At 39.7% G+C, this 27923-nt stretch overlaps 1 protein-coding gene across 1 annotated transcript; it reads left to right on the top strand.

Moving 5' to 3' along the window:
• Positions 1 to 58: 58 nt before the first annotated feature.
• On the top strand, positions 59 to 18430 carry LOC139714552 (protein dispatched homolog 1-like). The gene is made up of 6 exons (XM_071626243.1): positions 59 to 205; positions 836 to 1513; positions 12164 to 12243; positions 13045 to 13168; positions 14576 to 14798; positions 15804 to 18430. The coding sequence occupies exons 1-6, from the start codon at positions 59 to 61 to the stop codon at positions 18428 to 18430; spliced, it is 3879 nt and encodes a 1292-aa protein (XP_071482344.1).
• The last annotated feature ends 9493 nt before the right edge of the window (positions 18431 to 27923 follow it).

Here is a 27923-nt window from a genome sequence, read left to right as displayed (position 1 = left end):
AAAAAAAAAAAAACCCTTTCAAATTCATATACTGTTGCTTCCACGCGGGCGGACAAGAATGTCTAAGGTGTTCAACAAGTTTCTAGGCGTCAAAACTCTGAAAAGCGGACTTGTCATCTCACCAGCAGAAAACTCTCTAAATGTGGACCTCCCGGGAATATCACTGACCTTGAAATTTTGCTTCAACCACGAAATGGATTACCAAGTGAGATGTTATTGTTACCGACAGTAAGTACATATTTCGTTTAACTCACATACCGTTCACACACATTCGTCGGTCGTTAGTCCCACCTGTGTGTGCCGTGTCGAACTTGAAACTCTACGTTCCAGTAAACTGAAACCATGGTGTCCGGCCCTAAATCAAACAAGTACAAGGGGATACCAGGATCTGGCAACTTTTCCTTTAAACTACCAAAGGGTGTAACTGTCCAAAGTACCAGAAAGGCACTGGAAATAATATGCCTATCACGCCTTCTCAATATCGAGACCGACACCGACCTTGAGGACAACCTCATCGAAAAGGACTTGGGTGCGATATACCCTGAGCTAAATCCGGTTATAGTCCGCCATTTTTGTCCTCACCCGCACCCGCATTGTACTTGAGAAGGACAATGACATTTCTACTGCCAGCGACCAGTCGTCTCACAATAGTTTCAGTTCACCAGCCGAGAGATCGCCTTTGTCAACTGTGCGCCCTTCCCCGTGACTCTTCTGGCCCTCTTTGTATGAAAATGCAAATGCCTGCCTCAAAGAGTCGACGACCTAACAATGGAGTTACGTAAAGTGCAGCACGCCATTGATGCCCTGTTGGACATCCCCAAGGCTTCTGCATCAGCCGCACCCCGAACTGCACCCCCCTCAAGTGAACCACCGACACCTCCAGGAACCCTACGAACAGATAAACAAAGTCTCCATCAAAATCCGTCAACTTCTCGTCAGATGCCCCCAAATCGTCAACCACCCCCCAGCCGCCATCTCGCCACAGCAAACAACCACGCCCCCACTCGGCAACGGACCTCCCAGTCAACCGAGCTCGCATCCATACTATCCTCAACCCAACCTACCCCTCCGACAGCAACAGTTCGATTCCCACCCGCCTCCCCAAGGTCCTCCTCCCCACGGCCCATCCAACCATCACATGTATCACCTCAACCAGCCACCCCACCCCACGACGTCTCGCGTGTACCATCCCACCCGGCCACTCCAAAAGCGCACAAATACCGACATCCAACGCATCCCTTACAGTTTACGCTCTCGACAGACCATCGTACGCATCAGTGCTCCGTGCCCCACCCCTTCAGTTGTATCCCAGCTACCATGGAGTCCCCGCTCGGCTGTCAAAATTGCGGAGAGCCCAATCACAGGTCGCAGTCATGTCGCCATGGTATGCAACTTCAGTGTAGTCGATGTATGCAATATGGACACAAAGCGAAACTTTGTCCATTCTAGATTGTCGGCCAAGAAGAGAGTGCCCGTCAGACTGTTCATGGGTCATGCTATGCACGGCATGAGGGTAAAGACAGAGAGACAGGCAGAACAGATAAAAAGTATGAAATGTTTTTAGTTCTGATAAGTGTAGATATAATGTTGATCAAACCTTGAAATGTATATCTTTGAATGTGAGAAGTGTTGTTAATAAGATGGAAGAATTACAGGCAATCATAGAAATTGAAAATCCCGATGTTATGTTTTGTACTGAGACGCACTTGGGGTGTGACGTTATATCAGCTGAGATTTTTTCCACAAAATTACAGCGTGTTAAGGAAAGATAGAAATAGACATGGTGGTGGTGTACTTATTGCTCATAAGCAAGAGATATGTGTAACGCATCGCCAAGATTTAGAAACAAATTGTGAAAATACTCTGGTGTGAAATGTCTTCTCCAAATAAGAAATCGTTGTTTTTAGGTGTATTCTACAGACCACCAAATAGTTTGTATGATCAATATGTATGAATTAGAAAAATCTCTGTCACATATAACCGAAAATGGTAAGAGAAATAAGCAAATTATTCTGACAGGAGATTTTTAATCTCCCACAGTTAAAGTGGTCAGACGGGTTTGTTTACTGATTTGGACAATTCTCAGTTGACTGATCAAATGTTACATATAATAGAAATGAATTCTTTTTATCAACACATCTCGGAAAACCAACCAGAATTACAATAACATCTAGTAATACACTAGATTTGTTATTTTCAACTGATCCAACTATGATAAGTGATGTGAAAATTATTTCAGGTATAAGTGATCATGATGCTATTGTTTTTTAAGATTCTTTGTAACACACAGATAATGAATCAGAATCGTAGGATGATTTATCTTTACTCAAGAGCTAACTTTGATTCTTATAGAAATGATCTGTTACAATCGCAAATGCACGGTAAATCATGTAATGACATTGAGTCCGATTGGAAAATATGGAAGAGTAGTCTACTAGATGCAGTTGAGAAAAAATATACCTAAAACGCAATGTAACTATTGGTTCTTACGTACCATGGATTGATAAAGAAGTGAAGAAAAATACTTAAAAAAAACGTAAGAAGTTATATGATATTGCTAAAAACAACGAACGCTAAGAATGACCGTGAAAAAATTTTCACAAATAAGACGGGAAGCTAAGAAATTGTTGAAACAAAAAATATAAGAATTATATGTGTAATACCTTATGTGAGGATATAAAGCAAAATCCGAAAAGATTTTGGAAGTTTGTTAAATCAAAGAAGATTGAACAAAGACGATATCATCTTTGGTAGTAAAACGGAACTCACGTAACAGATGACAAAAATGATTGCACATATTTTAAATACACAGTTTTCAGTTTACATTCAATGATTCCCAGTTTTACTCATCCCCGACTGAACGATTTGTTTTTTCTTGTGTTCCAGTCATGGAAAATATTGTTTGTGATGTCGCTGAAGTGCGTAAATTATTACAGAATATTGATGTCAGTAAATCCCAAGGACCAGACGGCTTGCCAGCAAAAAATATTGAAAGAAGGGTCTGAACAATTAGCCAGTTCCTTATGTAAATTATTCAATGAATCTTTGTCCTCGGGAAAAGCTGCCCGTTGACTGGCGAAGAGCTAACATTTTGCCCTATATTTAAGAAAGGTGAGAAAAAACGACCCAAATAATTATCGTCCAATTTCTATGACTTCTATTGTGTGCAAAATTACTTGAAAAGATTGTATGTCGTCGACTTGTTAATCACCTGTCAGTGAACAATATATTGTGTGACGGTCAGCACGGTTTCCGTGAAAAGCGCTCATGTGAGACACAATTGATCGAAGCTATTCACGATTGGTCAAGTGCGATGGACTCAGGCTCCCAAGTGGATATCGTCTTTTTAGATTTCGCCAAGGCGTTTGATAGTGTTCCGCACAGTCTTTTAGAAATTAAATTACAAAGGTACGGTGTAGTAAACTCCAATTTGAAATGGATCATGAATTTTCTAGAACATAGAGAGCAGAGGGTTGTGCTCAACGGGGAATGTGCCGACTGGGTTGATGTTAAGTCTGGTGTCCCGCAGGGAACCATCCTTGGTCCCATTTTTGTTTTTTTATGTTTCATAAATGATATTACTAATGATATATCTTCCAATATTCGTCTTTATGCAGACGATTGCATTTTTGTATAGGTGTATTAATTCACTTGAAGACTGTGACGATTTACAAGGAGATCTTGATGCTTTGGGTATATGGTCTAAGACATGGCATCTTGACTTTAATGTTAATAAATGTAAGATTATGAAAATGTCACGGAAAAGAACAAAATATGATTATGATTATGTTTTATGTGAAAAGAAATTAAGTATAACTCATTCAGAAAAATATCTAGGAATAATTATCAATGAAAACACTCAACTGGAACGATCATTGTAATGAAAACGTATGTTAAATGTAATAAAATTATTGGTGTCATAAAAAGGAATTTTTTTACATTGTCCCTCACATGTTTTTAATCAGTTTTATATAATTCTCTTATACGTCCATGTTTAGAATATTGTGCTGCTGCATGGGATCCATACAGATTATCTCACATTAACATACTTGAGCGTGTTCAGAAGAGGTTTGTTAGATTATTGTTTTCGTGACTGGGAAACAGGTTATGATACGTTGTTGCAAAAGATACATTTCTCGAAATTAATTACAAGACGTAAGCTTTTTCAGACTTATAATGTTTTTACAAAATGATAAATGATATAGTGAATACTGGACAACAAAGAATTACACGAGAGAACAGATTTGGTAGAAATGATCATAATAAGAAAAGTATATATCCCGTTTGCAAGAACTGATTATTTTCAAATGTTCTTTTTTATCTCAAGACTTCACAAGAATGGAATTCATTGCCAAGTAACATTGTAGCCAGTACATCTCTTTCTCGCTTTAAATATTTATTAAGACAGTTTTTTTATGTATGTGAATTCATCCTACAATGTATCATGTATATCATATAAGTCTCATTTGATGAATTTTAACCTTACTCTGTCCGGTGCAATATTAATGTGCATATACTATGATATAGACTCTTTTTTTTTTTTAATGTATTCGTCCATGTTTTAATATTCCGCTAGTATACCCTGCAATATGGTTTGTTGTCTTAGATGATTATTTCCTCTCTTGCGATATCACTTATTTACATTTTATCCTGGTTACCCATTTTTTTTGTGCAATATATTGCTGTTCAGAAGGCCAGAGTTTGATTTCATTGTCATTTTACAATAACTGTATTATATTTTGTACCTATATGTATTTAGATTTTTGTATTTCAATGTTCCAATCATAATTTTTTAATTTGTTTAATTTTTGTGATGATGTACTCCAGGGGTGCAGACATGCATGGGTATTCGTACCTTTTTTTTGCACCCCTAGACATGTTGTTTTTTGATTTGTCTGAATAAATACAATACAATACAATACAATACAATTATTTTTGAGACTACGTCTGTTTCTTACTTGAATGATACAAAAAGTTTCCGGTAAAGAAACAACAGTGATGTACGCTGTATTCGGGAGCAAGCTCTTCATATAATGTATATATATATATATACATGATTTTTTTTATTCACTCATAATTATGCATAATCTATTGATTGCTTTCCAAGTGTATTCTATTGTGCAATCAAATGTTTATATGCGTACAGAGTGCAATGTGGATGTGTGTTCATTATGTTATGTATCATCAGAAATTCAGGAGAGATGATTTCACCGACATGACTATTGAACGAAAATTCTTGAAAGTTATTTGATTTTATTTATTGTGGTAGTATACTGTATGCTATCTTGAGGTACATGCAATCAGGAAAAGAGAAAAAGCTAGAGGGGGGGGGTGGGGAAGGGAGCGGAATGAGAGGAAGGGGTCAGAGTAGAGAGATGGATATTGACGGTACATATTACAATTATGTCAAGTAACGGGTTGATAAATAAGCCTTGTACTCAAAAAAGTTGTGCATTACCTGTAGTCAGACACATTGCTACTGCATTGGGACACTGCTTGTATATTACGCACTTCTTAAAATTCAAAAACTGGCAGAGTTTTTAGTTTCACTGGTGAGGGACATTAGCTAGAAAGACCAAACAAAAATGCTTTATGCAAAATTGAATGTATACAGTAGAAGTATTTCGTTACCTATTTGTGAATAAACCTTGCCTTACAAGTGAAAACGAGATATCATAAAGAGTCAATGTTTATTTCTTTTTAGTACAATGTATACTCCATTGTAATATGAATGACCTTTGAGTGCACGTAGCGTATAATTTTTTTATCATGTCTGTAAAAAAAAAAAAATGGCTGAGAGCACTGCGCATTATGATATAAATTTTATAAATATTACATGATCTTGAATGCACTGTATAATTATGCTCGGCAAATACATTAGCCGGGTTCACACGTACAAATTAGCGGGATGACGATCGCGATGCTCATCCCGAGTTTTTTTGCGAGCGTCCACACGTACCAAATTAGCGGGATAGCGATCGCGATCGGTATCCCGCTAATTTGGCGAGCGTCCACACGTACCGAATTATCCCGCTAATTGCCGATAGAGATAACAGCAAAGCCTGGAAACTGGGTCACACTGCGCCCTTCTCTATCACTGCCTGCGCGCACTTACCTTTGTCCATTGTCTTTTACGCGTCAGTGGTGTGGTTCGCGCGCTGTTGTTGTTGTGCTCCAAAGAGGTGAAGGACCTCTTCGCAGAGGCCTCGCTGTTGTGATGTGCGCATTGCATGATGGGATATAAAAACTCGAGATTCTAGTCCCGACCGTTCACACGTACCAGCGCGGGGCCAATTATCCCGCTAATTGAGGAACCAGCGCAAGATTTCTTGGGATGACGATCGCGATGCAAATCTCGAGATTTGTATCCCGCTAATTGGTGTACGTGTGAACCCGGCTACTATTAACTCAAGCATGTCAAGTGCAGTTTTATTTCACCAAAGCCTAAGGCCATGATAGAATAGAATTGCACGAGTGCTAATGATGCTTTTGGAGTGTATATTGACTAGAATAGAGCATGACCAATCACAAATAGTGTTACAAAATACACTATTTGGTATGGAAGATAGATACACATTGTATACTTTCAATTCTCATGATAATATTGATGCAAGAAATCTACTAATAGACTTATTGTCCCTGCGTTTACGTAAAACATATATGCAGCTGCATGTATGCAATTAACGTATTCTGTAATTTGATTGTCATGTCTCTGTGTTGAATATAGTAACATTTGATTTTATGTGCCTGCCTAAAGGGTATACATGTATGTGCATGCAGAAGACATTTTATTTTTTAGCGAGAATAACGTCTATGTCAGGATTTTGACCAGTCAAACTTAAAAGAATAGTTAATATTTCTTTCATATCACTTTTTTTTCTTGTTTCATTTTATAAGTTTATTCAAATATTATTCGTTGCTATTGATAAAACGAAGTAGGTGCTTTCGAAACACCAACATTCTATCAGAAAGCAGATAAGGTCATGGGCGTCACCAGGGGGAGAAGTGGTTGGTGCGAACGCAACCCCCGTCAGACCCTTACAAAAAAATGATTTAAAAACTTACTTATCATATATGCGCGCACAATCTAAATGTTCATGGTCTCGGAGGTGGGACATCGCCCCCCCCCCCCCCCTCATCCAGACCATCCCCGCTCGCTAATACGGGCTCTTAGGTGATGAAACCCGGAAGTGCAACCAGAAATACAAACGCACCTCCCCCCCCCCCCTCCCCTTGAAAAAAAGATGGTGACGCCTCATATGAATACATCTCACATACTCTTGGAACCAAAGCAGAGGAATCAATCAACGTTTCGATTTTTACTACAGTAAGTCGTAATGAAATCAATTTTGAGAAAGGAAGTGAATAGTTTATATTTCTTTTCCAAAACTTTGCCATTTTGTAAGATGTTTATTTTGTACCCAAAGGACAAAATGTAGGAAGACAAATATGAAATTCTGAATGTTTGCGATACATTATTATCATTATATAACCACAGTGAATGTATTAGATCATTGGGTACAGTGCCACATAGGCCATAAAGGCCATACATGTTTATAATTCATTTGAAAATTAAAATCTATTTTTTTGTCTTTATCATGAAAATCATCCGAGCAAGAATTTAAATTAAATATGAAAGTTGTATTTCTAAGAGACGGCAATAATTGCTCCTTGTTTTTGTATATATGTGTATACATATGTATATGAATATATATATATATATATATATATATATATATATATATATACATATATATGTGTGTATGTGTGTGTGTGTGTGTATGTGTGTGTTTGTGCGTGTGTGTGTATGTGTGTGTTTGTGCGTGTGTGTGCATATACATGTAACACACACATATATATTACATATACATCGTCACTCGTTCGACAAGACCAACATGACCTATCTCAAAAATGTCAAATGTTCAGGAGAGCAAAAATACATGGCAGTCAAAGCACTATCAAATCGGATCGCCTTTCTTTTGACATGGAATAGTGGCTGCATTTTGGGGGTAAGACAGGATTTGGACAAAACATAATAATGATAATAATACATTACATTTGTAATGCTCATTTGTAACGGCGATTGTGTAATCGTGCATTGTCACTGAAAAAAAAAAAAACGTTTTCCTTAAACGTAAAACTTTGACGTGAAGATACCACTGATTTTGAGGAATGAAATAATGTGTAGAACCTGTTAGGATCTATTTCAGATTGATTAAGTAAAGACACAAAAAGTGTTGATACATCAACCAAATGATATGCCTCTCCAATTTAGAAAGGAGTCGTTTTCCATCACCTCGCCCCCTATATGAAGCCCAGCTGACCCTAACCCCCTTTCTCTCAGAAGGAAGCTCGTCAATACTCGCTGTAGGCTATTCAATCGCAGACAAGGCGAATTGCTCATTGTCAATAGCCCTTCACCACGTCTGTCCTTCGTCAGTCTGTGCTCGCTCGGAGCCTCGCAAAAATAGGCCTTCTCCCTCACCACTGTTGCCACAGACGCTCAATGAGATACACGCTCTACTTGAGCACACAGGCGTGGTGATGGTATACTACGAGGAGTTCATAACATGGCAAGCTGATGTGTGTGACACGGTGTGATTGCATGGCTGTGGCGTGCTGACAGCAGTTCTTGAATGTCTCCACCTGACATGATCCTGTAACGTTCACCCATATCCGACTTGATGCATCATCTATGCAGCAGTATACGACAGCTCAGACATGAAATATAACCGTCTGTCAAATAAGGTAAGTTATACAAAGTAACACACATTCTGTAAAATGAATGTGATACCCCGCGTGATGTCATTTCATGTAGCCGATGTGGGTGCTATCTTGGCTTAATATATCATTACTTCAGGCTGTAATATTCAAGTTGCAGCTCATCAACAGGTTATGTGATTCACGATGCAATCTGCACCATCAATGTAATTATGTAAAATTGATTTCTCCCGACGAACGTGATTGTGTTTCAAGGTATTCACGTCCTATGCACTGTAGAGGACGACATAATGATTATTACGCCAATACGCCATATAGGCCACGGTGACATTATTTTCAACAAGTTATATGAAAAAGTCTCTAGGACATTAAAAATATTGTACACATTAGAGATAATGCTTGACGACCTGATGAACTGTTCCGAGGCGATAGTTTCACAATACCCTGATGCACAAATCTTTGCGATATCAACATGCATGATGCATATCAGAGATGTACACACATAGCTGTAACCATAATTATGCCTGCCTATAGCCATGGCTCGACACTAACTTTTTTGTTTGGTGGCCCGATGGGGCCACCAAAATCCTAAATTCCAAATTTTTGGTGGCCCGAGAGAAAAATTTGGTGTCCCGAAAAAAAAAAACACACAATAAAAAACATTAAAAGTTTTTTTTTTAAATGAGTCAAATATTTAAGATTTATGATAGTAAGAATTAGAGGTTGGACATATCTACTCATAAATAAACTTCAACAAACTTGGAACACTCACTCTCAGGCATTCATTCAGTCCTTTTCATCCATCCTTTAAACAAATTTAACTGCTAATTTCCGGCGCACAAAGTTACGAAGTTATTGACATACTTTTCAAAAAATTTTGGTGGCCCGAGGCGGGCCACCAAATTTGCCCTTTTTTGAAATTTGGTGGCCCGACTTTCATTTTTGGTGGCCCCGGGCCACCGGGCCACCGTTAGTGTCGAGCCCTGCTATAGCGATGTAAGTAATTTTGTCTGCCAACATAAATCTACGTCACTGCCTGATATCAACGTTAAATACATTCATATAGGCCTACTTACATCGTAAATACATACAATGATAGGCCTACTACAGATATACAGGCATACATACATGCACACACATGCTCGCAAGCACACTCTTGTAAGCACATACAAACTCTTCCAAACACTGTACACACCATCACAGCATGCGTACACGCTTGTATAAACGCGAAATAATGTATTTGCTTGCCATTGCTTTTTAACCGTTTCCGCTCCATTCGGGTTGGTGAAAGGAGGTCTAGTTTATACCAGCGGTAGCCCGACGGAGCTTTATCAATGGCGATGCCATTGTTCTACCTGCTCTCTTTTTTTACGCCAGTGTGCTTCATTGACTTTGCTCTCACTGGTTACTGAGTTTTGTTCAGAGTTTTGGGAGAGCGGAGAGATTCTAGCCGCAGTGTTCATGATGTCACAGAGGTGTAAAAGAATATCCTCTTCGAATGATTTCTCTGGCATACCTTTCGAGAAAACTGTCACCGAATCAATTATGTTTTTTCTTTCTTCTCTGTCTCTTATCTTTGTCGACGTAAAGATGTGGATAAGGATATGCAAACAAACATTATGACACCGTTTTGAGGGAAAAAAAAAGATATGGTATAAACTATTACCATATACATGTACGCAAGTTTAATTAGACTTCTCCTCGCAGCAGGATCAACAATGAACTCACATGAATAGAATGATCCATGGTTTTTTTTTCTTCTTTTTCGTGAACTTGAACTATGATATTGCATACCGTCTCAATAAGATTAATGATTTCTTTTCAAGATCTTGATATTTCGTATGAATGTTAATTCACCAGATTCGTGTTTTCTCAAAGCGTCGTGCCAAACAAAAATGATAAACTATACCACCCGTAACATATTGCATAAGTGCCCCGGGAAGACAATAATATATTCGTGTCATCTATATTAAAGAGAATGACACAATGATTCAAACAAAAATACGGGAAATAAAGGTCTGATATTATATGATATCGATTTATCGTTCCTTTCTTTCAGTCCAGGTGAACGAAAGAGGTAAATATTGATATGAGCATCGCCATACGATCATTGCCATCTGCAGATAATGTGCAAATATATCATGAATACACACACACACACACACACACACACACACACATACACATAGATATATGTAAAATGAAATATGTAAAGAGCGTATAAAAAAAAGTAATCCAACTTTAGACGGGTACTTCATCAACTCTTCTTCTTTGCATTGGATACCTAAATGTGCTGACAGATGGGAAGCTGCACTTTTTCCAAGTTTGACTGTTATCATAATAGAAGCATTGAATGTCCTCTGGATGAGATCTGTCAGTGAATGTGGTCAAATAAATAGGCCAGTCTACACAACTACAGGTTTGTGTTGAGGGTTTCCTCTAATCTTTTACGGTCCATACCCATGATAACCTGTCCAATATTTTGATCACTCCTCCAAAGGCCAACCCACACAGTCCATTTTTCTCTGTTTATAATCAACACATTATACTGCAAAAAGTCCGGTGTTAGATAGTGAACACCGAGCTGGTGTTAAATTTTCGGTGCTCATTTATGGTGTTAAATTAACACCTCCGGGTGTCATTTCCAAATATAAAACTGTTTTTTTTTTTGAAGAGTTTCTTAGTAACTGCACTTCCTGTTGATTTTTAATTTAAACAAGACGATCAAGAATTTTTACATTAAAATACTAGATTTTTGAAAAAAAATGTGCAAATAAATTTACACCACAGTAACACCAGCTGATGTGGTCTCTTATTGAAGCTGGACGGGTGTTAAACCATTCACATTAACACCAACAAATATCAAATCAACACCATGTGGTGTCATTTTTGAATTAACACCAGTACAGTGTCAAAATAACACCAAGTACAGTGTCAAATTAACACCACGAAGTGTCAGGTGAACACTTTTCAACACCATCACAGTGCATTTTCTACACCTGTGGGTGTGGTCCTCTATTGAAGTTTGATCGGTGTTAGATTTAACACCCATGGTGTTAAATGTAACACCGATGTTTTTACAGTGTAGCTTGCAGCGACAGACCATGTCTTGAACATGAAGAGAGAAAAATAATACATTCCTGATGTAATAATCACTTGAAGGTCAGAAAAGTTTGCTATACACGGTAGAAAAATAGGTTCAACTTGAAAGTTAAAGTTAACTTATCTTAAACTTATCTTCTCTATCTTCAACCTATAAGTTGAACCTAATTTTCTTAGATTGCATAAATGGAAGGTGATATTTAAGCCGTATACCGCGAGGGTTAATCACGCAAATGTATACTGTCAGCTGTGTAATTTTATATGCAGGGCTTCTGCAATACCTGTAGATTTCAATTCAGTCACATATAGCGTCATATCTGTGTTTCTTGCCATCAACCAGGATGAGACGGTGAACGACGTCGATGGCGATGATGTCGCCCGATGCAAGCGACGCCGATGCACCTGCGGCATCGCTTCTGCGTAAGTACCTCACCTGCTGTCAATCGTTAAAAACTCTCAGTTCGCAATGCCTCGACAGAAAAAAAGCATGAAACATAAGTTATGTTGTTTTCAAAATGAAGGTGAACGCATACAAACTAGGGCGGAGTTATCAACAGGGAAAATTTATCCCTCAGTATTAATTTTTAGTTGAAACGATTCAAATCTATTATTACAGCTACTGTAATCTGTTAATCGCTAATAAGGCTACGTTAAGAATATTGCACAGGATAACATAATTCCTTATATGAAGGGAAAAAGCTCTCCTATGCATCTCTGACTCAAACGTTAACCCCCTTTGTAAAACACAAAATGTAGCCAATGTAATCTTTGCAGTAGTTCCTGTATCTAAAGCATGTATTACTATATGCCTCTCTTCTTTATCTTTCAATATTACAGCCTGAAGTGTATAAAGGTCGTACAGAAATCTGCTCTGTTGTGGTCAAGGAATTGTTTAAATTGTTTGAATTGTTAAATGCAAATTAATGTCATTTCGTTAGATATCATATGAAATCCGTTTAAAAAAGCAACAACAACGCACAACAGTGACATAATAATGGCGACACACAACGATATCTATAATCTTGGGCACAGTACTCCGGTATTTCTACAATCGATTTTGTGACTCTTTATTATGATAATCTACTTACCTCTAACTAACAACTGATTATTCAAAGTATTACACGAATCGAGCTTCGCAGTACCCAAGTGTATGCCCGCCCCTCCGATCCCACTTGTCACAGACAAGTAGTTCTTGTTACTCTCATCTTGTTATCTTCACAGTTATTTGCATCTCTTGGTTGAGTTTCCATCGGTGGTCATCTTTGTAATTTTCGCTCTTGTCGTTGCCGCCGGTGTCGCAAGTTTCCTCACAAATCCTCTGCTGTCGCTGGAAGATCCATCAAAGGTAAAAGCTCTGACTGTTATTCTCTCTCCTGAGCTAATAGTACTCGACAGAGGAGGATTGTGTATATGCAAATGGCCTGATAGAGACAAATTGCTAGGATGCAGATCGAACCATTATGGCATATATCTATTATAGATATATTTAAAAAGAATTTTGTGAAGGGTGATAATTTGTCGGATCCTAAGTATCAATAATCTGTTGACCTTGTATCGCGATTGACCGTTTCGTTATTTTCTCTCAAGATGTGTTTCTCTTGTCTTTGCATTCGTTCGCATGGTATGATAATGCTCATAATGTGATGTCAGCATTTTCTGAAATCTAATGAATCAGGCGTAGGAGGTTGGACTAGTAAGGTGACTAAGATTCAGTTGCACGTCAGGCTCATTGGTCTCGAGAGGGTTATATCTAAAAGTATCGCATGTTTTTACAAAGTTGTGATGTATAAAAGTAGGAGGGGCAGAATTTATGCAAATTACATGAGGTCATGTCATATTTTTGAAAATCTCCAGCTGACCTGTACAAAAACTTCACTCAATTGCTTTTCTTGATATGATATGAAGAAATCCCCAAGAAATAAAACATCGATTATTTCTGTATTTGCAGTGTATGAATGATTGAACGTGTCGCAAATAAGATAGCAATGATAAATTTCAGGGGTGAGGTTACAGTTGTTGAATCATCGACCGAAAACTATATTTTCAGGATCATTTTCTTGTAAAGACCAATGGGAAAATTGCGCGTTGATGACGTCGTTACCGAGTTACTTTGTATATACCATGGCGACTATTATCATGCACTGTTTAGTAAAAGCATGAATATGGAAGCACTTCTAAATATCTTGGCAGTCTTACTTTCTTCTTCTTCTTCTGATTAAGTCTGCCTCCTTCAATAGACTGAAGATTCTTGCAGACTGGTGCTGTTTACATTATAATACAATTTATTTACAGATATTTACAAACAGATAGAAAATTTGACGAAAATTTGACTTTCGGTCCGACGTTGATAAAAGAGCTGCCATTCTGTTCTTGCATTGACTCAAATCATAATAGTCAAATTGAATAAGGTGTAGAATTTCACTTATGGGAAGGTTAGGATGTCAGCAGCTTCGTGTGTCAGGAAGAGAGAAGAATAATAAAAATCATCTTCATTAGCAGAAGGACAGAAACAAACCAAGATTAAAAAGCAGGAGAGAGAAAAACTAGTACAGGAATGTGCCGAAATTAGGTATTAGTCGAACGATCATCTTAATGTGAAAAAAAAAATGACTATCATGGCACGAAAATTTCAAATTTCGTTCGGGCAGTTTGAACTGAAACACTACTTACGTAATTTGATAAATAGACATTGTAGTGCCAAGCGTGTCGTGCTACATAATAAAATAAACTTTTACTTGTTATCCTCAATCAGGGTTTCCAAGCCAGGGGCACTGTCCTGAGTGGGCGTTTGATGGCCTACGAGCGATTCATTGAACCGACGGAGCTGTACTCCCCATATCCATCGGCGCCAATCGGCGAAACGGGACCAACCCCGATTGGACAATCGGCTTCCATCAGACGCAGGAAGTCCGCCAGTCTGCGTGATGTCCATCTGCGTGATGTGGAATATGACGAGCCAGGTTGCGGATCAAGGCGTAAGTTTTGCAACCAAACTCTTGCATCCCTCTATCTTTGTTTAAGAATAAAGTCTACTCAACACACCACAGTCATTCCAAGTTAGCTATCTCCTCCGTCATAATAGCCTTAAGTTATCATTAATCTACTCAATCGCGTTTTTTTTTCACTGATACTTTGTTTAATTCTCTCATTTATTTGTGTATGTCTTGATACTGAATAACATATCTATTACCTGTAGTTATGGTCGATTTAAATTGAAATTAGAGCAAATTTTCACGTTAAAATAAAACGGCAGATCGGTTCATCAATTTCCTAGACCTTGGAAAAGTACTCAATATTTAGGCTTGATGGAACATTCGTGCGCATTGTTGAAGTGAAAAGAAGACAAAAGAAGAACGAAGGAATGTAATCAGGTGAAAAAAAGAAGTACTGGTCAAGCATTGAGATGATGATACAATCAGCAGTCTTGCAACTATTTATTTCAGGTCGAAAGAGGATATTGATAGGAATACCAGACCATATGCATCTTAATAATTCGCTGCAAGAGAAAATAAGTCGTAAGCAAACAGCGGGGAGTACAGCCTTGTTGTTTTTGCAGACCAAATGGGTGTGCATTCACAAAGAGCAATAGTCAAAGAAATCTTTTTGAATACTTGATCCTAGACACAACACTCGGAGATCATATACGGAAATATCAATCAGTTCATATTTAGTATTTATGCAATGGCGCCATTACATTGAGAGTCTTCATCGTTTGCGACTAAACTCATAGTGTGTCCCGGAAGATGAAAGAAGTACACCATGGAATTAGCACAGTGATTCGTAAATTTGCCTTCTTTTTTTATGTTTGATATAGCGATGTAACAGCCGAATCTAATACGTGCATAATTACTTTCATTACAGACTGACAGCCAATGACATTCCAATCAAATCAAATCAACTCAACTAATTTTATTCTCTGTGTTTAAATGACAGGGACTTCGTTTCATTCCTATCACTCTTCTTTTATTCGTTCCATTCAGTTGCAGATCGTCTGCGCATTGTCTACCGTACTTCAGAAGATAGCGATATGTTCATCGCGAGCGCCATGAAAGCGGCGTGTCGCCACGACCAGCAGACGTTTCGCATTCAGCCGAGCTACGAGGAGATATGCGCATTCCGCGATGCGAATGAGACATGCTGTCCAACGTGGTCTTTGGGACACCTCGTTGCAAGCGTCAGCGGGAAGGCATCGTGCGCGAATATCGACGAAGATGACGTCAATGTTGTGAAGAGGCTACTCCGAGAATGTGCAGAGGAGTACATGGCTGGATGCTTGCAAGACTACAATGATTGCAGAAATGTGTCGGAAACCTGTTCCAATCATACGACAGCTATTAGCACAATATTTCATTTTCTCACGCCTTCCGAGTTTGTTACGTCGGTTCTACATGGTGGCTTTCACCTACCTGTCCTGATGACCTTACCACCTCTAGAATATTCTAACAATCAAACGCGCAAATTTTATGACGAGCATATGCACAGTCCTTCCTTATATGACGATGACATCAGAATAGTGGCAATCGGAGCAGGATTTAAAATAGATCTGTTTATAGATTACATTTTATCAGACTCACTTTACATTGGCTTTGGATGTGCTGCTGTGGTCGTGATTATTTGGGTGTATGTAGGTTCCTTCTTTGTCACTATAATGACGATCCTGAGTATGTTCATGTCAATGGCGGTTGCTCATTTTCTCTACCACACTGTATTCAGGGTGACTTTCGCCCCCTACGTCAACGTACTTACGTCAGTGCTCATTGTTGGAATCGGAGCGGACGACTGCTTCATCTACGTCGACATCTGGCGGATTTCTAAGCGAGCGACGCCGAATCCGCGAGAAAATCTCGTCGCCATACTTCGCGAGACTCTGAGCCATTCTGCCACGCCCATGTTCGTGACGAGCTTTACGACATCGGCTGCGCTCTTCGCAGGCATCGTCAGCTCGATTACAAGCGTCCGCTGCTTCTCCGTCTACGCAGGGAGCACCATTTTGGTCAATTTTGTCTTCACCGTCACGTGGATCCCGGCTTCAGTAATGATACATGAAAAGTATTTCCTGCACGAGAAGGAAAGTTCCATCACCTCGTCTAAGGGTCGGACAATTTGTTATGCCTGTGACTGGTGCTATCAAAACCTATCAAAAGCTTGCTGTAATTTCTTTGAGTTCTACCTGCCAGCAGCCATTGAAAAACTACGCGTTGTGTGGATCGCTGTCTTGGTAGGTTTGGGATTGGCGGGGTTTTGTGTCGTCTTCATTACCCCAAGGATGCGTCTTCCCTCACAGTCCGAGTTTCAAGTCTTCCGCATGAGTCACATCCTTGAGCAATACGACCAGGTATACGAGAAGATGTTTGCCTTCGAGAGCGATGCGGCAGACCTGATGCCGGCAATGATTACCTGGGGTATCAAGCCCCTTGACAACGGGAATCATTGGGATCCTGACTCCAAGGGTTCTACTGTCATGGACGACGAATTCGATCCTACCACAGCGGAGGCGCAAGAGTGGCTGTACCACTTCTGCGCAGATTTTCGAAACTCGTCATTTCATGACGATACTACGTCTCCCGACGAGGAAGTGTGCTTTGTCGACTTATTCAGGAGTTTTATGGAGGGACCATGTATGAATCCTCTTACGGGAGCCGATATATCACCATGTTGTCTTCAGTCTTCATTTCCTTACGAACCCTCTTTATTTCACCAGTGTGCAATAACTCTCTACGAACTGGGCTGCCAAGTATATCCTTGCGAATACAATAGACCAGGCCTGAGATTCAACTCAGATAACGACATCGTCGCCATGAATTTCTATCTCAACACTAATGTCAGAGAGTCGCAGGACTTTGCAGCTATGGACAAGTTTTGGAAAGATGTAAACAGTTGGGTAGAAAACAGGCTCAAGGCTGCTCCATCGGGACTAAGCCGGGGATGGTTCATAAGCTTTGGGAAGAAGCAGCTGTACTTTTTTGATCTTCAGCGGAGTCTCGCCGTTGGAACTCCGCGCTCAGTTGGCGTGTCTCTGGCTGTAGCCAGCTGCGTTCTATTTGTGGCTATCCGCAATATCTTGGTCACGCTCTATGCTATAATTTCAATTACCTGTGCAGTCTCCGTTGTCATTGCCTCTGTCGTTCTGCTTGGATGGGAGCTAAATATATTTGAGTCCATTATTCTTGCCCTCACCGTCGGCCTCTCCGTCGACTTCACAATCCATTTCGGGGTGTCTTATCGTCAGGCTCCGGCGTCGGATCGCCAGTCGCGATCGTTATTTGCGATTCAGACCCTCAGTGCCGCCATAACAATGGCAGCTCTTACCACGTTCGCCGCCGGTGCGTGCATGCTGCCCGCTACCGTGCTGAGTTACGTGCAACTCGGTATCTTTCTGATGCTTGTCATGGTAATAAGTTGGGTATATGGTACGTTCTTTTTTATTTCACTGTGCTGGACAATCGGCCCAGAGGGCCCACCTACTACGAGTGACCGGCCAACAATTTCTGCCCATCACTCTTTAGGGGCAGAGTTAGAGATGAGAAAGAGGGTCAATGAACCTTCATTTCTAGATGACGTCAGATACAGGGGAACATTTAATTTATCAGAACCACTTCTGCAATAAAAATCTATATGTCGGCTAGGTCATGAATAGTTATGGTGCAAAATTACTCTGATGGAAAAAACGCATAACGGCTGAAAAGAAAAACTTAGAACCTGAAATACACAATAACTTATTCTGTTTTTTTTTTGTTTCGCCACTTTCTTTAAACGGAGTTCCGAATTCTCATTGCATCGCGTCGATGTTCTTATTACATTGTCATGAGTGTCTTTCAATTTTGGACTCTGCAAGCGTTATAAACGGATTTTTAGTTACCTCATTTTTGTCAGACTGGATCACAACGTGTCCTGGGCTCTATAATTACTTGTATATTAAAGTAAGTCAGAAACATGTCATACCATTAAGTTTCCTTACGCTGTTTGTTCTCAACTAGACGATGTTTAAAGTAGGTGTAAAGTTTGCGTAAGATCTTACGTCTTGAGAACAGAGAAGAGCTCATGTTTCAAACATGAAGACTAACCCCTGTGTCCTTATCTGTACGTTTATGTCTATTAGTGCATTCAATAAAGTGTGGGGTTTTTGGGCATTTGCTAGTATGCCCAAAATACTGTCAGAAAGACTGTTGTTGATATACACGAGAGATAGAGAGATAAACAGTGTTATAAAGTGGAGCCAAATCTGAAGTGAAAAGAGGTGTAACGAAATGGCATTAAAAAATCTTTATGTATGTGGAAACAGATGAATATAAATGTACATGAAAAAAACGAATTTTTCTCAGTGTCTCTCTTCTTTCTCAGCAAATACATTAACCTACACTAAAAAATACAAAATAAATCCCCAAAGATTACTAGACAAGATTCAAGAGAAGAATGTTCACTTTATATTTATAGACTAATGCAAAGTGTCATCATAAACATCTTGCTTGAAATAATATCAATACGGTGCAAAGACATAAATAGCAGAGAGAGGAAGGGATGAGAGAGGGAGAGAGAGAGAGAGAGAGAGAGAGAGAGAGAAACATATATATCGATAAAGGGGAAGCGGTAGGAAAAAAAAAATAAGTGAACGTACAAGCAATTCACGCTGTCCTAGGATCACCGTGAAAAGAAACTCCACTAAAGAAACTCCACTATACACGTACTGTGTAAGACTACCTCCCTATATCATACTGGATTTTCAGTGTAGAGCTGACCGTTTCAATTCCGTTATAGCAGTAATCGTATCAATGCCGCTGTTTGTCACGGCGCCCCCATCCATCTTTCCCAGTTATTTGGGAAAAGACTGAAGGCTGTTGGTCCGTTCATTGCGTACGCGAATGAACTTTGTGTGCTTCTTTGATGGCTACATCGAAGTAAACCATCTCAAAGTCATGTCCATAACAGCTTCTAGACAGAGGGCGGAAACTAAGATTCTGTTAGGTGAATGCAGTAAAATCTTGGCACTGTAGAATACTTCGGGATGCCGAAGAGTTCATGTTTTGTTATTTTAATCCACGATAGATGCCTCTTGTAATTCAAGACAGTTTATTTGTATCTGGATTTTTTTCATTAAAAGTTATATGGTTGGCATATATTTGGTAAAGTGCGGCAGGTTTCTTCGATTTTCAACAGAAAAGTAAAATACAGGTTATTTTTAGCGACCGATAGGTAGTCTAATCTAATAGGGGGCAGATCAAAAAGATCAGAAGGTTGCCAGAGACCATTATCATTTACTGGAATGGAGACACTAAAATGGAATTGAGGCAACTAATGGACAGGGTAGCAGGATTGATTTAAAGTTGGCTTGTTCACTGATAAAATAGGTGTAGACTTCTCATCGGGTCAATGAATTATGTGTAATTACTCTATAAGGTGAAAGGGACGATGCAACGTATTGAAAGATGCGCCAATACCATTTATTCATTTATTTGTTTATGTATGAATTGATGTATTTCATATTTATTTATTTATTTATTTGTTCATTCATTCATTCATTCATTCCTCGTTTTCGCTTAATGAAACATACATAAGGCCTACACTAAAATGTGACAATAATATAAACAGCAGTTAATAGCCATGTTCAGACGTATTTCTAGTCGGAGTAAGAATTTATGGCTCGGCAATTAAAATTAAAATTAATGCATATCTTACCACGACCCTTGTCCACACGACGGTCGTGGGAACAAACTTCGACCAATTTATGTGCGAGGGTCGGTGTAACTTCCGGAAGTGGCAGGGCCGCGCACGTCGACCATGCGATTGTTTTTTACCAGTGGCATTTGTCTTCTCCATTCTTGTTGATGGAAATTTTGGCAAGAGCGGCAGCTTCTTCGTCGCGATCGATTAGGTTAGAATTGCACTACACGCGCACGTGTACTCGCAAAATGTCAACATTGCGATTTGACCCAGAATTTTTACCTAGGTCGTAAGGTATGTAACTTCATAGATACTCCGAAGGCTAGTCCGCACGGCCAATTTACTCCGACCGGCTAGTCGTGGTAGCGAGATACTCCTGAGAAAACTCAGGAGTATCTCATTCGAAGGAAGAGGTCGTGGTAAGTTCCTCCGATCGGAGGAAGTTACCACGACCTTGTTCAGACGGGCACTACTCCGACCTATCCTCCGAAGTTACTCCGACCAAGCTTCCTCCGACCCTTCCTCCGAAGTTACTCCGACCAAGCTTCCTGCAAGCCTGCAAGCCTGGTATTTGGCGATCGTAATAGAACAAGTGAATTAATTCATTTAGTTAAATGGATGAACGCTTTCCAAGTGTTGGGCTCTATAAGTTGTGTTCAGACGGAGGCAGTTTTGGTCGGAGCAACTTCGGAGGAAGGGTCGGAGGAAGCTTGGTCGGAGTAACTTCGGAGGATAGGTCGGAGTAGTGCCCGTCTGAACAAGGTCGTGGTAACTTCCTCCGATCGGAGGAACTTACCACGACCTCTTCCTCCGAACGAGATACTCCTGAGTTTTCTCAGGAGTATCTCGCTACCACGACTAGCCGGTCGGAGTAAATTGCCCGTGCGGACAAGCCCTCGGAGTATCTATAAACTTACATGCCGTACAACCTAGGTAAAATTTCCTGGGTCAAATCGCAATGTTGACATTTTGCGAGTACACGTGCGCGTGTGGTGCAATAATACTAACCTAGTCGATCGCGACGAAGAAGCAAGCGCTCATGCAGAAATTTCCGTCAACAAGAAGGGAGAAGACAAATGCAACTGGTAAAAAGCAATCGCTACCACTTCCACGACTTCCGGAAGTTACACCGACCCTCGCACATAATGGTTGGAGTTTCTTCCCACGACAGTCGTGAGGACACACGGGTCGTGGTGAGATAAGCATTAATTTTAATTTTAATTGCCGTGCCATAAATTTTTACTCCGACTAGAAATACGCGTGAACATGGCTTATGTCTCAAACTAAGTACTGATCATCCGAAAAGCCATGCATACGACGCATCACTACATTATCATCCGAAAAGTCACCTAAAACATTAACAGGGATGTGCCCTATGAATCAGTATACAAATATAAATTATGCACAGGACAGACTGGATCGGTGAGAATTGGATGCGCGAGGTTAACTTTGGAACTGTTTAAACCCACGAGCGCAGCGAGTGGGTTTGAGACTGTTCCAAAGTTAAACGAGGGCATCCAATTCTCACTGATCCACGAAATAGGCCTGTGCATAATTTGTGTTATAAAATGGGCCCATAAATTTATGAAAAATAACCATTTTCCCCATCATGCATCCGGAACACCTGCAACACTACACAAGACTTGAGCCATAGCAAGCGTTCGGATTTTACCGGACGCATGGCTCAGTGTGGATCAGTAAAAAAAAACCAACTCAACGCATGACAATTGACCAATCAAATAACAGAGATTCTAAAGCCCATTTTGTAATTTACAATATCAATAGGGCATTCTTCATTTCTACGGTGATTGGGTCCCCTGTAGATGGCGTGGTACTTTGTGCCATAAGCTGTGCTTTCTCAGGTCATCTGTGCTGCTTTATTCTAATGAGGAATGAACATTGCAGTGCTGATGGTAATGACTGTGATGTTTTTCGTGGAGTGAGCGAGTGCCACAACGATTTATTCGTTGATCGTCTCTCCTTGATAGATAGATTAGCTTATTACTATTCGACTTTTCAATTAATTTGCCTAATAGCACTGATGGCATTGATGGGTTCATAACAACATTATCTTCCACCGTTCATTTTGGGTCCTTCGGCGCCATCTTTTGTGGTTGATAACAATTTCAGAGTATACAACTTTCGAGAGCTTTGATTTACTGTGAATTTAAACGTATTCGGGGAAAAAAGAGAGAACAGAACTGACGAATTTGTATTATGATTTTTTTTTTGGATACTTAATTTGCAATCATTTTTCCCCTCAAGATGATTAAAACAGAGACTGAAGCAGGAGCTCTGGGTCTGATGGTCATGATTTTGATGATGATATCATTATACAGCTTTATCACAATCCTTGAGCAAGGTTTTGATTTCGAGGAACTGATTATACTAAAACGTTTAAAACGCTGCGACGAGATTCAAATCACCTTTGCTGCGAGGGGTTAGCGAAAAAAAATGAATGGCATACAATATATTTGGGCAAATTCTCTGTGATCATCATACAGAAAAACAAACTGACACATAATATTGAAAGATTTATGAGTTTAAATTTTATTTCTACAAGTCAACAGTAAACAACCGTTCTAATTGACTTCATATTTTCCTCCCTGTAACTTTCCCCCGGCTGCCTAATCGTTGCTGTAGTGGCAATTTGAGCTGAGTCCACCATGTGAATGCGCTGCGTACACAACAGTACATTATAGACAACATGTTCGCATGCGTTTGCAACGACGGTATCTCGATCCGGGAGCCAACAGTGTGCAGAAAGCGGAAATTGTGCAAACAATACGAAAGAGGCATAAACGCCTTGCCATTAAAGGTTAGTCATTTACTTCAACAATATTAAATCAGGGAGGTGACATCACTTCCCTGATTAAGTATAGAGGGTACCACCGGGGTAGAAGGGGGTGGGGGTGGGGTGGGCAAACGAGGTGTTTGCCCTCACCCCATCCCCACCCCCCCCCCCCCAAGATTTCGAAGGCGAGTAAAAAAAAGGAAAATAAACTTGCATGTATGAATGTGATGCAGCTCCCTAGAGTAAGGATAATTGCCCAAATATTTCACCCAAAGTGTGTGGCAGATAGATGCATTTCAATTCTGGCAATGTAAAATCTCTCTTGCTTTGGAGGGGCAGTACTACCTCCCACACTATCCCCGCCTGTGCCCCTTTCCCTAGCTTTGGCACATTTTTCAGTTTGACAAAAAAAAAAAAAATTCTGAATAATTCTGAGTGCACGAGAGTGGTCGCTTCAATTCCTAAAACTGCCGCATGTACAAGGGAAATACTCCCTTTTAATCAGCTCGTTCGTCGTTTAGTTCCCTTCTTTCTTAGATTTAGGACTAGTACAATTTCTTTTGACAATTTCCCAACTATTTCCAAATGCGCTTTTACGAGATCCTTCCCTCGAAATGGAAGGGTTAGGAATAGCCCTCTCCCACAACGTCCCCTCGCGCCCCCCCCCCCATGACTATGGTTACACTTTAAACAGTGACAATTTTCCAATACGCCACGAAATGTGTGTATCGTGAGAATACAAAATCTCCCTCGTGTAGAAGAGGGAATAGGGCTTACCCCCCCCCCCCCCCACCTCCATCCAACATCCTCCTGCTTCGTCTCATTCGATAGACTTGCTACACTTCCCTGATTGACAAAAAATCCAGACATTCCAACAAAAGTGTGCACCAGATAGTTGAATTTCAGTTCTAAAAATGAAAAAGCTCCCATGAATATGGCAGGGGTATCCCACCACCCTCCCATTGCTTGGTCCCTTCTATAGTCTTAGTACACTTTGAGAAATGGCAATTTTCGTAACTTCTACAAAAAGTGTGCAGAGATGGCTTTTATTTAATTCTAAAAATACAGAAGCGCCGTCGAGTGGAGTGAGAGGGTTATCCCCCTCCCACGTCCTTTCCCTTTACCTCATTACACAGTGCTGATGCACACGAGGAAATTAAGAGCTGTGATTCCGTGAATACTTCCTTTAAAAAAAGGACCCTGACTTATTCTTCTTATCTATAGCTGAAAAAAATCCAATTATTACACCCAAAGTTTGAACCAGATCACTGAATTTCTGGTCTGAAAATGCAAAATCAACCTCGTGTTGGAGGCGATATACCCCTCCCACACCTTCATGTTCATGCTTTTTCTATCGATTGCAGAATAGGCAGTGTTCATGATATCCATTGTGAAGTAACGACAAGACATTTATTTACATGATATCTTTATTGTAGGCAAATTTAATTATGATCTACATCTAAATACTGCTATCTTAATTAAACCGGTGGGACTGCATCAAATTGTACCATTTACAACATCAAAGTGCAAAAAGTTATCACTTCGGGAGGAAACATCATATTGTACCATATTCCTGAGATTTGCACCCCCCCCCCCCCCGCCCTGTTGGAGTAGGTGTTCCTTTGAACAAATTAAGATTCTATTAACTCCGAGAACGCTACCTGCCAATTTGGTGAAATTCTGTCATGGGGCTCTTACGAACATGGTGAAATGTGAAAATTTCGAACCAATTCCTCATCCTTCCCTTCCGGGCCCTCGGATCAGCCACAATAAACTTTAAGCTGAAGTCATCAATGTATCATTTGATTTAATCCATATGATACATGTTTTATCACGTATGATTCTACAGAAAATTTGCTTTACAAGTACAATGTATAACATTTAGGGCTTTTACCCCCCTTCCCGAGAAGGCTTGGTGCCCATTTGCCCCATTTGAGCAAGTTGGCATCTATCATAACAGGGATGTTACATGCTGAGTTCGTTGAAAACCTGGCATTGCGTTTTCAAGATGAAGCCGACAATTTGGCAAATCACCCCGAAATGGGTTCCCCTCCCCTTCAGGCGCCTCGTGCAGGGCACTCTGGATTCGCCATAAGCAAACTTGCAACTAATGTAGCAGTCATCAATGTACTTGTTCATAGCACCAACATGTCTCTATCTGTTTTCGTTCTAGAGAATAAGATTAAAAAAAAAAAATCATTGCTTTTAGACTATGGAGACGCCCGGGAGCGGGGGGGGGGGGGGGGGGGGGGTACTCATTTTCACAAATTGAAATCTTATCACCATAGAGATGCTACTTGGCAAGTTAGGTGAAAACCTGTCGAAGGAGTTTTGAAGACACCGAAAATGGTAAAGCTTCACGCGCAGTTTTGACAACACAGATTTTATCTACCATCTATCATATCTATGGTAATATTGTTGAAGTAAACAATTTGTCCAATAGCTTGTAGGATATATTTGATGTTTTCCAATTCAAATCAAACGTTTGCACATTTTACGGCGTCATGCTTACACATACTGTATATGATAGGTTACAATTTTATAGATTTCCACATTTCACCGGGAGACTTTCACACATTTCCCGTTGTTTGCACAATACTCGCTTTTCTCACATTTCCCGACTCCAAACGAGGATCGTGTACTCTCAGCTCGGTCTACCTTTAATCAAGACGGCCAGTTCCTATGCTGCTCGGACTCGCAACAGCCTAGTACTGTATCCGCTCCGTAACCATGCAACTCTAAAGTCGTGCCGTATATTTGTTGCTTCCCGTACTTTACAGAAATCACACGAAATTTTAGGTTGAACACACGATATTTACATGAGTAGAAGTGCACAATTGATGCATAACATAAGAAGAGTTTACTAACAAATCGAGTTAACTTCCTTTGTGTTAATTTGAGATATTTGCGACTTAACCTGCTTTAAAAAAACAAAGAAAGGAAGATGAGAAATGCGACTTTTGAACTTCAAGAATACAATGTATTCCTTGTTCTATATTATAACAAGCAAGGCATTACTAAAAAGTTTTCATTTTTCTTTATTCTGATAGATTCATTCTGAAATATTTACAAATGGCGGTTAAGACGTTTTGCGGTCAATATCTTTATGTGTTGCGTTTGCTCTTACCTGAATTTAAGCTGAATGCGCAGAAAAGCAAGGTCATTTGCCCCCCCCCCTCAAAAAAAAATGATCCTGCAACGTACAAACATCTAGAAAATGATACATTCAAAAGTTTTGAACACTGTTTTCCTAACAAGAAATTCAATCTAGTTTTCCATATCGCATAACATCACCTATCAATGGCAACTCTTCGTTCAAATAACGATGTTAAATAACACTTATGTTAAGTAGCAAGCACTATCAACACAGCTTGTAAAATTTGCGTTAATTCACTGCACACTATGGTAAATGGTCAAAGCATTTTTGTTGCAGTATACTATATTCGCGTCTGTCACAACGTTACGTTATACTCGTCATGATATGGCTGATACGTTCAGAAACAGAGAAAAAAATTGATATATTATTCGAGAGTGTGTTACTTATACACATACTCACATATTGTTGTAAACAGGATAAACTGATGAATTCTATGCTACATAAAGGTCAGGTGACTTTAATTAATGAAGTAGAATCAGACAAATAGAATGATAGAAATCGCTTCTTGGACTTCCAGGCACTCACACGAAATTCTAAGCTGATGATTAAACCTCTTACATAGTCAGAATACATCTAATTGTTACATAAGATACATCAGCAGAGTTTCATCGCAAAACGAGTGAAATTCCTTCTCTTTAATTTGACATAATTATTTGCGATTGAGGCTACTAAACAAAATGAAAGGAAGCTAAGGAAATGACATGAGATGTTTTCATTCATAACTTCAAGATTTTCCCTTGTTTTGTAACCAGTGAGGTATCACTGGAAAGGTTTTCCTTTGGTCTATCTTGTAATGGACTCATTCCCTTGTTTTGTAACCAGTGAGGTATCATTGGAAAGGTTTTCCTGTGGTCTATTTTGTAATGGACTCATTCCCTTGTTTTGTAACCAGTGAGTTATCACTGGAAAGGTTTTACCTTCTTCTATCTTGTAATGGACTCATTTTTCAAAGTTTATCCCTTGTTCTGTAACAAGTGAGGTATCACTGGAAAGGTTTTCCTTTGGTCTATCTTGTAATGAACTCATTCCCTTGTTCTGTAACAAGTGAGGTATCACTGGAAAGGTTTTCCTTTGGTCTATCTTGTAATGAACTCATTCCCTTGTTTTGTAACCAGTGAGTTATCACTGGAAAGGTTTTACCTTCTTCTATCTTGTAATGGACTCATTTTTCAAAGTTTATCCCTTGTTCTGTAACAAGTGAGGTATCACTGGAAAGGTTTTCCTGTGGTCTATCTTGTCATGGACTCATCCCTTGTTTTGTAACTAGTGAGGTATCATTGGAAAGGTTTTCCTGTGGTCTATCTTGTAATGGACTCATTCCCTTGTTCTGTAACCAGTGAGGTATCACTGGAAAGTTTTTCCTTGGGTCTATCTTGTAATGAACTCATTCCCTTGTTTTGTAGCCAGTGAGGTATCACTGGAAAGGTTTTCCTTCGGTATCTTGTAATGGACTCTTTCACTTGTTTTGTAATCAGTGTGGTATCACTGGAA

The sequence above is a fragment of the Diadema antillarum genome, unplaced genomic scaffold (assembly GCF_040938485.1).
Source record: "Diadema antillarum isolate AM-2024a unplaced genomic scaffold, OU_Dant_1.0 seq00002314_RagTag, whole genome shotgun sequence".
In the NCBI taxonomy this organism is placed as follows: domain Eukaryota; kingdom Metazoa; phylum Echinodermata; class Echinoidea; order Diadematoida; family Diadematidae; genus Diadema; species Diadema antillarum.
The sequence above is the reverse complement of the archived record's forward strand: the minus strand, read 5'-3'. Positions and strand labels throughout refer to the sequence as shown.

What these genes read in the sequence shown, in the direction of transcription:
- LOC139714552 (XM_071626243.1), top strand. Translation starts at nt 59, where the DNA reads ATGTCTAAGGTGTTCAACAAGTTTCTAGGCGTCAAAACTCTGAAAAGC. An exon ending in ATGCTATGCACGGCATGAGG is followed by an intron (nt 1,514 to 12,163) that starts GTAAAGACAGAG and finishes GCCATCAACCAG; the next exon opens with GATGAGACGGTGAACGACGT. An exon ending in ACCTGCGGCATCGCTTCTGC is followed by an intron (nt 12,244 to 13,044) that starts GTAAGTACCTCA and finishes TTATCTTCACAG; the next exon opens with TTATTTGCATCTCTTGGTTG.